This window comes from Leptodactylus fuscus, chromosome 4 (genome assembly GCF_031893055.1).
Source record: "Leptodactylus fuscus isolate aLepFus1 chromosome 4, aLepFus1.hap2, whole genome shotgun sequence".
NCBI lineage: Eukaryota > Metazoa > Chordata > Amphibia > Anura > Leptodactylidae > Leptodactylus > Leptodactylus fuscus.
The window spans coordinates 181,225,643-181,238,679 of record NC_134268.1 but is presented as its reverse complement, the minus strand read 5'-3'; the positions used below and the strand labels follow the sequence as shown (position 1 = coordinate 181,238,679).

At 40.4% G+C, this 13,037-nt stretch overlaps 1 protein-coding gene across 1 annotated transcript in view; it reads right to left on the bottom strand.

Annotated features, from left to right (window-relative positions):
* The window catches only part of AHR (aryl hydrocarbon receptor), an 89,085-nt gene that overhangs the window by 35,034 nt on the left and 41,014 nt on the right, over positions 1-13,037 (bottom strand). The window contains exon 3 of the mRNA XM_075271422.1: positions 2,314-2,417. Coding sequence (XP_075127523.1) covers positions 2,314-2,417 — 104 coding nt within the window. The remainder of the gene's footprint in view (positions 1-2,313; positions 2,418-13,037) is intronic.

Below are 13,037 nucleotides of genomic sequence, written 5' to 3'. Positions count from 1 at the left end.
CACAAGGTTTTTTGGACCGGAACCTAAAGTGGAGGCCGCCTCAGGTTCCGGGCCAAAAGACGAATAGCCGCAACCGGCATCCAGTCGTGTGCTCCACTCGGGATTAGGCCCAACGAATGGGCCTAATCGGGAGGAGGGAGTGTTCAGGTCAAATCGCGAGGCGAAACAGCCTGAAGAATGAGCATCTCGCTTCTCTTTCCGGAACAAGCCGGCTCCCGGAAAAAACACCTGAACGGCTCCCATTAATTTCAATGGGAGCCGTCTTTTAGGTCAGGATTTTGAGGCAAATACGGCCTCAAAATCCTGACCCAAAAAACCCAGTGTGAACTTACCCCTAAAGGTGCTGTACTGCAGCTTGGAGGTTGCATAGAGCTATAATCTAGACATGATAGAAAACTGACTAAAATGTGACTTCTAAGATCAGTATCTGTAACATTTCTCGAGAATTTTGGAATCTAAAAGTTCTGGATCTCTGGATCTTTTTAAGATGAAAAAATGTCATTATGTAATGTGCGACATGTGCTTGTTATTTAATCCTAAAATATGAAGTGTGCTAAAAAACGATCAGATCTATGACGCAAGATGAGGCTTTTTTTTTTTGTCACTTTAAGCAAACCAGTTGGGTGAGGTCCACTGTCCTGAGAATAGGATGCGAGAGGGTGAGAAGCCGAGCTCTGTTATTATATAAGTTTATGTGATTTGGACAAGAATTTGAGTAAAAAAGAAAGTAAATTCTCCCAGGAGAGAAAGTAAGTCCAGCGCTCCACGTTGCATTGTGGACAGGTGGAAACACCATAGGTTAGTCCACATAGGATGACTGACAGCTTGTGTCAATGTGTGTACAGAGTAGCCGGTCAATCACTGTGTATGGTTGGGTTAAGCAGGACATCCACAATCTACTTGGAGTCCTGTCAAGATTTACTTTTTTTTACTCAGAAATCCAGACTTTAATGGTGTGCAGGACTTTTTCGGACCAGAATTTGACACTGAGGCAGTCTCAGATTCCAGTCCAAAAAAACGGCTAGCCGATGCACTGCGGGAAAAGGAAATGACTGGTTCCCATTGATTTCAATGGAAGACTGTTTTTTGAGCCGGATTCTGATGCGGATTCAGTGTTAAAATTCCGGTCCAAAAAACTGACATGTGAACTTACCCTAAGAGATGATAAATTACAGAACTGACTTTGGTGGAATTAGTTACGTTATAAAGATGGCTTAGTTTTGTTTTTGGCTGTAATTTACTGAAGCCGAAGGAATTTGAGTGACATTCTTACCATCACAATCTCAGTCTACAAAGAGCAGACATTTTGTAAATCCAGTCTCCTTCCGAGGAGGTGTCTATGACAGGCAGGCCACTTAATGACCACAGAGTCCGGGATCTATAGTGTTATTTGTCATAAAGCTTAGCAAAACTCTGCGCCAGCCATTTACAAAGCAGCAATCTTCTTCATTTTGAGCTTGCCCAGGGGTAAAACCCGCTCTAACATATGCCAATTTACTCTCAATAAGTTGCTTATTGTAAGCACTTCCATGAAGAATTCATTAGGAAAGAAAGTTAAAATGAATATGCGTTGCGTCGAGGACAAATGTAAACGCCAATTACCTTAATGACTTAAAAATGCTTTGATACAGTGCGACGGTACAGAGTAAATCTACATTAGTAGGAGAGGCCAGGCAACTTCATAAAAAGGAATCCCGGCCTTTGATGTGGCCATCTCAAGAAAATGTACCCATAAACCATATAGTTTAATGACATACAACTCATAATTGTTGAAACATGTACCAGAATGGCTCATTCAAGACATCTAAAGGCCTCTATATAACCTATTGTGCTTGTCTTCATTTCCTACTTTGCCAAATATGAGCCTTGACTATAATGGAAAAAAAATAACATACAAACATAAGTATTGTTTGCTCAGGAAGTAGTGAAGTAGTAGAATAGTACAAAAAAAATCTAACAATACAAGGGAAAACAATATAGATTTGTTAGGCAGACAAATTTGAGATTGCCCAAGAGATCAAGACAGACGTGAATTTTTTTTTTTTTAACAAAACACATTTTGATAAAAATGCCTCTAAAACCGTAATCGATGATTTCATCAACTATGATACACCATTACCGTCATTCTCCTCGACTACAGGAAGCCAAACTGGACAAATCACACCTTGTTACTGAGGTTTTCTACACTCTTCAGGCTGAAATTTTGTGTCCATACCATTGAATTTAGCAGCCTTTCAGAACAAGCATGAAACAAAAGTAATCGACAAATACTAAATGAGAAAATAATTCTACATGGATGATGGGTTCCCATACCTGTAACAGAAGTTCTCCTTCCAATAAATGCAAGTCTTCTCCACTTTTCACGCCCCTTCGAAGGTCACCGATTCCATTGCCGTCTTTCCTGTTTTGTAGTGCAACTGCAAAATAAGAACAAACGTATTAAACAATGTGGTCAATTCCAAAACTGAACCACAGCGAGGTCAAGAACTAAATAATCTTTCCCTTTTAGTCAACTTTCCATGGCAACGATGATGGTAGCGGCACAAACAAACTAAAATAATATACAAACAGTTCTACAAACTTCCTGAACACTGTTGTAACTGCACACTGTATACAGTATATATATATATATATATATATATATATATATATATATATATATATATATATACACATATATATACACACACATATATATATATATATATATATATATACACACACACACACATACACTGTACATATATATATATATATATATATATATATATATATATATATATATATACACATACACACACACACACACACACACACACAGTATATACACACGACCTCTCACACATAGCATATAGCATTTTTAAAAAAAATGGTCCAGCATTGGATAAATTAAAAATTATTCGAGAAAAAAAACAAAACAAAAAAAACAAAAGGAAAAACAAAAACCAAAGACATTGACAACTATTGTACTTGTTCAGTCAAAAAAGAAAATGCAAGAACAATGAAAGACACTATACAAGCCCAGCAGATGAAGAAGAGTAAGCAAATATGTTATTTCATCTTATGAGTCACTCAGTTATATCTTGAGCTTTGTAAGAAGCGGTTTATACACATTTGGGTAAGGTACTCTTACATAATCTAAAGAATTCTTGGCTGGCCCATCAGACCACACCTACTGGATAAACATACTGAATATCTCTATAACCTAGCCAAAGATTATTACCGTATATACTCGAGTATAAGCCAAATTTTTCAGCCCAGTTTTTGTGCTGAAAAAGCCCCCCTCGGCTTATACTCGAGTCAGCAAAAAAAAAAAAATTTTTTTTTTTTTTTTTTTTTTTAGGAGGGGGAGTCTATGACCAGCCACAATATTAATGTATAGAATCTCCCATAAAATAGTGCAAAAAAAAAAAAAAGATAAAAAATAAAAAAATAAAGGTTCTAAATCCCTCCTTTCCCTAGAATACATATAAAAGTAGAAAATTACTGTGAAACACATACACATTAGGTATCCCTGTGTCTGACAGTGCCCGGTCTACTGAATATAGGGGATCTGCAGTGCTTCTGTTCCGTCAGGAAGGGGTTAATAGGAGCACTGCCAGACTGAATTCCAAGTGGGGGAAGAAAAACAGTCCTCAAGCTCAGGGAAGGGGCAGACAGACAACCAAAACACCCCCTCCCCTTTCCCAGCACCCAGCATCTACTGCACCCAAAAACTCTGACCATTTTAATTTTTGAAAAATTTTCCAGTAGCTGCTGCATTTCCCCCCTAGGCTTATACTCGAGTCAATAAGTTTTCCCAGTTTTTTTGTGGTAAAATTAGGGGGGTCGGCTTATACTCGGGTCGGCTTATACTCGAGTATATACGGTACATCATATCCAGGAGAAAATGCATATGCTTATTATGTATTTAAAAAAAAAAAAAAAATCAACAAAAATATTCTGAAACTAGAAAAGATTCTCATATTATAATGAAACAATTAATGTTGGTATCTTGGCCTATTTTTGACTGTAAGACCAACCAATAAATTTAAACCAACTTCTAGACTATGAACACATTGACTAAGATTTTGACAAGATCTTAGGATACTAAAGCTGATCAGAAATTATTCGGATTGAAGATCAATTTGGCTCATAATAAACACAATTCCTGCTTTTTAGACGGGAAAAAAAAAAAAAAAAAAAAATAGTCTACAAATCCTCTTTTCTTAAGAAGCGCTTCTAAAGTTCCATCTCCAGCTGACCTTGTCGTCTTGTGAAGGAACTGACTTCACAGGCCATTTATAAAACAGTGAAAAGCTTTTTGTGAAAGTGAAGACTGGTGTAAAATACGGCAAATAAAAATGGGCAGATGTTAAAGACCAGTATAAAATTCCACATAAAAAGGTGTGAAGGCTGTTCCTAGCTAAAAACTTCAAGAGGAACAGAAATTTGAAGCGAAGGCCACAACCGAACAAGAGTCAGTAAAAGAAACACGTTATCTGTGATGTCACTTTGGAATTATTTCTGGAAAATTAATGCCATTTAAGCAGATAATTACAAAAATAGATTTGTGTTACTTTACAGAAAAAGGAAAAAAAAAAAAAAAAAAAAAGGGGGGGTGGCTCTCAAAAGGCAGTGCCACATCAGTTTGTAGACTTATCCCATTCTAGTGAACATGGCTGAAATAGAAACACTTGGTCTATTGGGTTCTTGTATTAAAGGGGTTGTCCAGTTCCTAGTTTTATGCTACTGGTCAAATAAACACAAAGGCATACTCATCTGTCCTTGGGTCCAGCGCCGCACCTCCCATGAGGCGACCTGAAGCGAGCGCTTCAGGCGGCGCTATGTCAGGACCCCAGGGAGGGCGGCATTTTTGGTTACCTAAGCCAGTCCAGGACAAGCTGTCCTGGACTGGCTTAGCACCAAGCGGTGGTTTGGGGAGGCCACTGGAGCAGCGCTGCTCCAGCAGCCTCCCCTCACACTCAGGCAGAGAGCAGGTGATCTCCGTGCCTGCTCTCTGCCTGCGAGCGGCGCTAAGCCCCGCCCCTTCACCCCAACACGCCCCCTTCACTCGGCCACGCCCCTTCGCTCCACCCCCTCCTCGGGGGGGGGGGGCGGCTTTCTGTAGTTCGCCTCGGGCGGCAAAAGGGGTAGGTTCACCCCTGCTTGGGTCAGTAGCTCCCTAGTTGTGTATATGGATTAGGGGAGAGTTTGCGGTCATAATTTGGCATTTTACCTTGATCATGTTTAATGCGCGATTATTTTAAGCCAAGCACTTTTGTTGATAAAGGCTTTGGGGAGGTGAGCAAACATAAACAGGCCCGAAGAGGACAAGGAGTCCAGGAGAGGTGAGTATAACTGTTGTATTTAGTCAACTACCCAGGTCTTCCGCTCATCTTGCTCAAGGACCTGAATAGACCATAGAGTATAACTGAAGTTCCAGTATGGAAATGTTCGGTTCACACAAAACCGTAGATATAACACCGCAAATACGGTAACAACCGATGTGCACAAAATCACACGCGTTAAAAGAAAAGGGACTGCTGCAGCCAATCACAGCCGCCAGTTGACTTGGCTACAGACCAATGGAGTGGCTGCTGCTGGAAACGGAGATAAGGGTAAAGACAAGTACTGGCGCAATATAGTTACAATCCCAGTAGAAGCCATATTGATAAAAATACGAAATGGACAAACCCTTTAAGTACAAAGCTTTGCTATGTGGCTCCACCAAAGCTCCTGAACTACAATACTTAAAGGGATTCTACCATTAGGGTGCATTCAGACTACGTAACGCCGGGCGTGTATGAGAGCCGTACACGCCGGCATTACGGCAGACTGCCGAACACTTCCCATTCACTTCAATGGGAGCGCTCGTAACAGCGGCGTTTACGAGCGCTCCCATTGAAGTGAATGGGAAGTGTTCGGCAGTCTGCCGTAATGCCGGCGTGTACGGCTCTCATACACGCCCGGCGTTACGTAGTCTGAATGCACCCTTAAACTACTTTTTTTTCTAATTACCATGTCGGAATAGCCTTAAGAAAGGCTATTCATCTCCTACTTTTAGACGTGGTCTCCGCTGCGCCGTTCCGTAGAAATACCAGTTTTAAACGGTATGCAAATGAGCTCTCTGCAGCAATGAGGGTGGGCCCTAGCGCTGAAAGGCCGATGAGCGCATCCCCATTGCTGCCCGAGAGCTCTTTCCTGCGCCACCTCCTTCCAGAAGAGGCGGAGTTGCTGCAGAACAAGGAGATGGCGCAGGTAAGAGCTCTGGGCAGCAATGGGGACGCGCTCATCGGTGTTTCAGTGCTGGGGCCCGCGCTCATTGCTGCAGAGAGCTCATTTGCATACCGGTTAAAACCGGTATTTCTACGGAACGGCGCCGCGGAGACCACATCTAAAGGTAGGAGACGAATAGCCTTTCTTAAGGCTATTCCGACGTGTTCATTAGAAAAAAAAAAAGGTAGTTTAAGGGTAGAATCCCTTTAAATCTCCAAATTTTATATATGGCGCACAGCACATACACAGGTAGAAAAATAATAAAATAACTTCCTATTCAATATAAATTTATAAGAGAAACTTGAAAACAAAAAAAATTGAGTTTGTTAGGAGTTGGAGTGGTTTACAGGCTATTTTTCCACAGCTTGACACCGGGTACTCCAATTTTATCCCACACTCCAAATATTTACTAAAATGTTAACCTGAAATTTTAGGTAGGAGCGTCAATGAGGATAGGATCTGAGCTGAGCGATGACAATATGATGGCAACACATTACAAAAACACACTTATGGCGATAACTTATATTGAGGCCAATATTTATCATTTGGATCCAAGGTCAAATATCTTTTTTGTAGGGCAGAGTCAAGTGAAAAACCCGCCACATCGGACACACAGGTGTCAATCAGATGGACTTGTCATGAGGATAAAATGCATGCTACACGTTTCTCAAGGTTGGATGCTACATGTTAAGAGCTTTTTATTCACTCCAGAAATCCAGTGCTTGATCGAATTTGCTTTCATTTGTTTTCGGCTGGAACCACAGATTATAAAATATAGAAGACTGAAGTGTGCTAACATAGCTGGAAAATTATATGAGGCAGACTTAAAAGATTTGTAGCTGGGGCCTGTAGCAGCGACAGACTCTTAATATTGTTGTATCAACACTATAAATTATTTAAGACTTAGGGGAATAAAGATAAGCTTAGCTTTTCTCCAAGCTTCCAACAGCATATTTCACTCAGGAAATGGTAATGCTGGAAATCGCTGCTAAAATATGCTGGGAATTAAGTAGATATACTTTTATAGACCAGAAAGGAGGGCAACATTTCTGATACTTCACTTTTTTTTTAATAGACCCAAAGTTTTAGTAATCAGGATGCAAATGCATTTTTCCTTAAAGGGATTCGATCATTAAAATGCAGTTATTTCTGGGTACCTATATCTGAGTTCTGAGCTATTCGTCTCCTACCTTTAGATATCTTCTCTGGGCCGCCGTTCAGTATAAATTCCGGTTTTCGTCGGTATGCAAAGGAGTTCTCTCGCAGCACGGGGGGGTGTCCTCGGCGCTCAAACAGCACTGGGGGTGTCCCCAATGCTGCAAGAGAACTCTCCAGCGCCACCTCCATCTTCTTCAGGAATGGGCTCTTCACGCGTCTTCTTCCAGTGCTGGCCTCAAACTTCTAGGCCTCGGGCAGCCGACTGGGCATGCCTACCAGCCACACGCAGTCGGCTTTGCCCTAGGCCTAGAAGTTTGAAGCCAGCGCCGGAAGAAGACACGAAGAGAGGCCGTTCCAGAAGAAGATGGAGGTGGCGATGCATCGGTATCCAGTCGCGACTAGGCAATTTTTTGACCGGATTCTTAGGTGGCCATCACGTCAAAATCCAGTCCAAGAATTCCTGTGTGAACCTGGCCTAAACGAGTCTGACCATATAATAAATATATATATATATATATATATATATATATATATATATACATATACACACACACACACACACACACACACACTATATAAATATACTTAATAAATAAAAAGAAAAAAGACATTTTATATAGTTTTAGTGTTTATTTTGTTATTTTTGTGTATATGTATATATTTTGTGTGTGTACACAATTTCATTATAAAAATTTACTTTTTTACCGAATTGTACCGAATGCTGTCTTTACATAAATGACCATTTTTAGGGGCTATCAAAAAAGATTAAATTAAAAAACACACAAAACATGTGGAAGGCTTGGATACTCCCCCAACTAGTGACTCCTAGTTGACTCTTTTATTTTTCCCCACAGACCAACTCCAACCTCAGCACCTTCCCAAATGGCTTTCGTCAGTGGCAGTAAAGATCCCTTAACTCAGTAAAAAGTTTGTGATTGAATTCCTATGAAAGTAAATATGTAATAACCTATACATCTAATTCATTATACAATATTATGCATTTACATTATATATTGTATAATATAATAAAAATAAAGCCCTGCTAGTAATATCCAGTCATCCATTTCTAGGAGGAATGGCACAATGAAGCGTTTTAAAGAAAAGATGCCCCAAAATTGTTATTTTATGGGAAAGGCAACTGATTCAGAGACGAGGCAGCACCAAGAAGCACTTGAGACTTTTTTGTTTAACACCCACTCTGGTCACTCATGAGTTTCCTATAATCCCTGGACAAACCCTTTAAAGTTGTGGGCCCATCTCATTCAAGAATATTGATAAAGTACCGTAGACATTGAATGGAATACAAGACTATCACTTCATACAAGTCATTTTGGAATGGGGAGCTTAGGACCACATAGTTGTACTGGCTGGTGGGGGCCATAGCAGTGGGACCCCCAGGCATCATACAGTCATCACTTACCCTGTGAAGAATAATAATCCTGTGATAATGGGATAAGCCCGTGAAGTTAAATTTGCACGAGTGACTACATGTTGCAATTACAAACTGAGGCAACCTTTGTTTGGTACATATACATTTCCATGTGCAGGCAGTGTCATGTCCGGGGGAAGCACAAAATACACAAGCTAACTCTTACTTATAATTTACAATAATATAGCTAAATTGGAAGCAGAGCTTTACGGATAATCCCTACAACTTTATCATTGTTAAAGAGGACCTTTCATCAGATCGGGCACAGGCAGTTCTATATACTGCCGGATAGCTGACAGTGCGCTGAATTCAGCGCACTGTCGGCATTCCCGATCTGTGCCCCGGGTAAAGCGCTATCAGTCCCGGTACCGTAGCGCTTTAGTGTCAGAAGGGCGTTTGACAGTTAGCCAGGGACACCCTTCTGCCCAGCAACGCCTATCGCGCTGTACTGTGTGAGCGAGGAGGAACGCCCCCTCCCTCTCCTGATAATACCCATCTACACGCCATGCCCCCTATTCATAGGCCACTGAATTTTGGTTATTCACATACAACAAAACCTAACAGCCAATAGGTATGGTGTGGAACCAGGAAAAAATTCACTTCAATACTAAAATTTGCCAACCAGTAAAGGTACTTTATCTATATCCCATAACTTTTATGGGAAAAAAAACAAACCCTACAAACAAATGTATTACTAATAATGATCACTATAAGGACACATTTTTTCAATGAAGAAATAATACAAGCGATAATATAGGGGTATGGGAAAAGGGCCTTACCGGGTTTGTAAACTGTAGTACTTGAGTGGTGATTCACATTAGTCATTCTGATTGGATAGACCATAGTTAGCGTCATATCCCTTAGCCAATGGCAGTGAGAGTCAGGATAACGTGGACCCAATATTATCCATATCAGCAAGTTCACATTCATTGATTGAGATGACTTTTGGTTATTTCTCAATAAATTGCCATACTAGCCACATTTATTAACTATATGAAATCTCACTTGCACATATAGAAGTCTGAAGTGCCATTTGTACCTTTGTATACCCCAATGATCATGAGATCTAGTTCCCCCCATATAAATGGAGGTGGGGTACACTCATACTCCAGTCTTGCCCCCCAATGATCTATATATTCTAACTACAATTCTGAAGGTTTAACTCAATGAGGTATCAGACCGCCAATGTATCAATATGGAAGTAAAATAATAGGTGCGTTTAATGTATATTCCGAGATAAGGTAATCGATATGAGCCATATAGTAGTAGTAGTACTCAATGTTTTCAGAGTTTCCTTTCACACGGTGTGAGTGGATTAGTGAAGGGGTTAAAGGTTATTCGGCTCTCCTTAGGGTAAAAGAAAAAAAAACAAAAAAAAAAACAGAACCCATTTCCTGTAATGTAGCCGATGTACAGTAAGAACACAAAAGCTCCACAGCTATCGAGGTAAACTTACATTTCCGAGTTCCGATTTCAACCCTGCTCAGTATCTCTCGACACTGCATGGATTTTACAGAAATGACAGATATTTCCTCCAGATCTGCAAGTTAGATTTCCCTTTGAATTCTATAGGCATGACCAAACAGCAGCTCAAAGAAAGGGGTCGGCTTAAGCTGTACAATCCTATCACGAGTGAGGTTTACTGACTGGGAACTTCTTGTTAAGCAGACGCGGGAAGGAGCCCAGAGTGTAGCAAGGAAATTTACTGACCACCAGCTAATATTTAGGGTACTGGCATATGGATTACAAGGGATCCAAGGTACCAATCCTGTGTGCGCATGTAGGGGGGCTTGTCCTGACACCCCAATTGATCAGATAACTAAAGCTAGGACGTTAACCACCAATTTGTCCCATTGATTTACCAGCAAGACTGCCTTATATTTTGTAGCAACTATACAAAGTACTACAGCTCTCAGAACCTCAGTCCTGTTCCAGTGAATGAGACCAAGCTGCAAGTCCAGGCACGGCCACTAGAAAACATATGGCGCTGCGTATGGAAATAGATAAAAGGGCACAACCACAGCCATACCAGGAACTGGAGTCCCAGAAAATCCCTTTATTGAGGCAACCATTGACATTACATGTTTCATAGCCTCTGACCTGATGCCCACCGTTGTAGAAAATAGTGCAGGGTGCTGAACAAAGTCAATACTAAACAGAATAATAACAGGAAACTAAAAAAAATTAAAGGACTGAAGGAGTAACATGGTGGCTTAGTGGTTAGCACTGTAGCCTTGCAGTCCTGGAGTCCTGGGTTCGAATCCTGTCAAGGACAACATCTGCAAGGAGTTATGTTCTCCCCGTGTTTGCATAGATTTCCTCCCATACTTCAAAGACATACTGATAAGGGGGGAAAAAAAAGTACATTGTGAACCCGATAGATAGATAGATAGATAGATAGATAGATAGAGAGAGAGAGAGAGAGAGAGAGAGACCTATATATCAAAGGACTGGTCATGGCCATGAATGGTGGTGGTCCGAAATATATTTATAATATCTTAAGAATACAGAATTATAGAGGCGTCCCATCCCAGTGATATACAGCTTGAAATCATTTTATTAATCCCAAAATACGTTTACATATTTTTCCTTTGCTTCATCTCCTGAACTTTTTGGCCATGTGAGCACTTTACATAATGCAGCTATTGTAGAGACTGTAAGGGCTGCAATAAACTTTACAATGTTTACAAAGCTCTTCATTGAAGTTTATACTGAAATCAATTCCCCAGCACTCCGCGCCATCGCCGATCACAAACCTCATGTCCAGAGATCTAGCGCTGCTGGTTTACATTGTAAAAGAAAAATAGGAAACAACTAAGACAATCAAAATCCTTATAAAACTTGCCCAATATCTCTTAGGAAAAAGCTCTACAAAAAACAGCGATTAAAAAAAAAAAAAAATGGATTGCATTAACACTGGGCATAGCTTTGACCGATCTGCCAAACAGGTGGGCGTTCGAACATTGCAACCTTACATTTCATAACCAGAGTCAAAAGTTCAACAAATGTATTGTAGATTAGGCACGCAACCTTCCCTTACTCCATTACTACATAAATCAGAGGACAAACAAATGAGGTTATCCCATGGACAAATACCAAGCTTGTGTGTCCTTAGTTTACAGGCATACAATGGACACCTCTGCACAAATACATTATATTAGGACACTAAACACCCATTTGGAGTCAATGGCCAGGGTCCATTGTTGGTCTCTACTTTCAGGTCCCCCTTGAAATGCAGGAAATACCGTATATACTCGAGTATAAGCCGACCCGAATATAAGCCGAGGCCCCTAATTTTACCACAAAAAACTGGTAAAAACTTATTGACTCGAGTATAAGTCATGGGGGGGAAATGCAGCAGCTACTGTAAATTTCAAAAATGAAAATGGTCGGAGTTTTTGGGTGCAGTAGTTGCCGGGTGCTGGGGAAGGGGAGGGGGTGTTTTGGTTGTCTGCCCCTTCCCTGAGCTTGAGGACTGTGTTTTTTTTTTTTTTTTTTCCCCACTTGGAATTCAGCCTGGCTGAATATAGGGTATCTGCAGTGCTCCTATTAACCCCTTTCCGATGGAACAGGAGCACTGCAGATCCCCTATATTCAGTAGAGCGGGCACTGTCAGACACAGGGATATCTAATGTGTATGTGTTTCACAGTCATTTTCTACTTTTATATGTATTCTAGGGAAAGGAGGGATTTAGAACATTTTATTTTTTTAATTATATATTTTTAAAGCTTTTTTTTTTTTTTTCCACTATTTTATGGGAGATTCTATACATTACTATTGCGGCTGGTCATAGATACCCCCTCCCAAAAAAAATAAATACATTTTTTTTTTTTTTTTTGGCTTGACTCGAGTATAAGCCAAGGGGGGCTTTTTCAGCACAAAAATTGTGCTGAAAAATTCTGCTTATACTCTAGTATATACAGCCACCTCTCAGGCTAGGACCCCACGTTGTGGAAATGCAGATTTTGTTGCTGTTTTTTGAGCCAAAGCCAGTGGTGTATCGAGCAAAAGGTAAAAATATAAGAAGTAAAAAAAAAAAAAAAAACAAAAAAAAAAACACTTCCTATATATTTCCATTCCTTTGTAGACATTCTTGGCTTTAGCTCAAAAAAGGTTGGTCACCACAGCTGAACATAACTGGCCGAGCAACAACGCCTGCACGACAGCGAAACAGCGAGAGGAAGTTTTCTG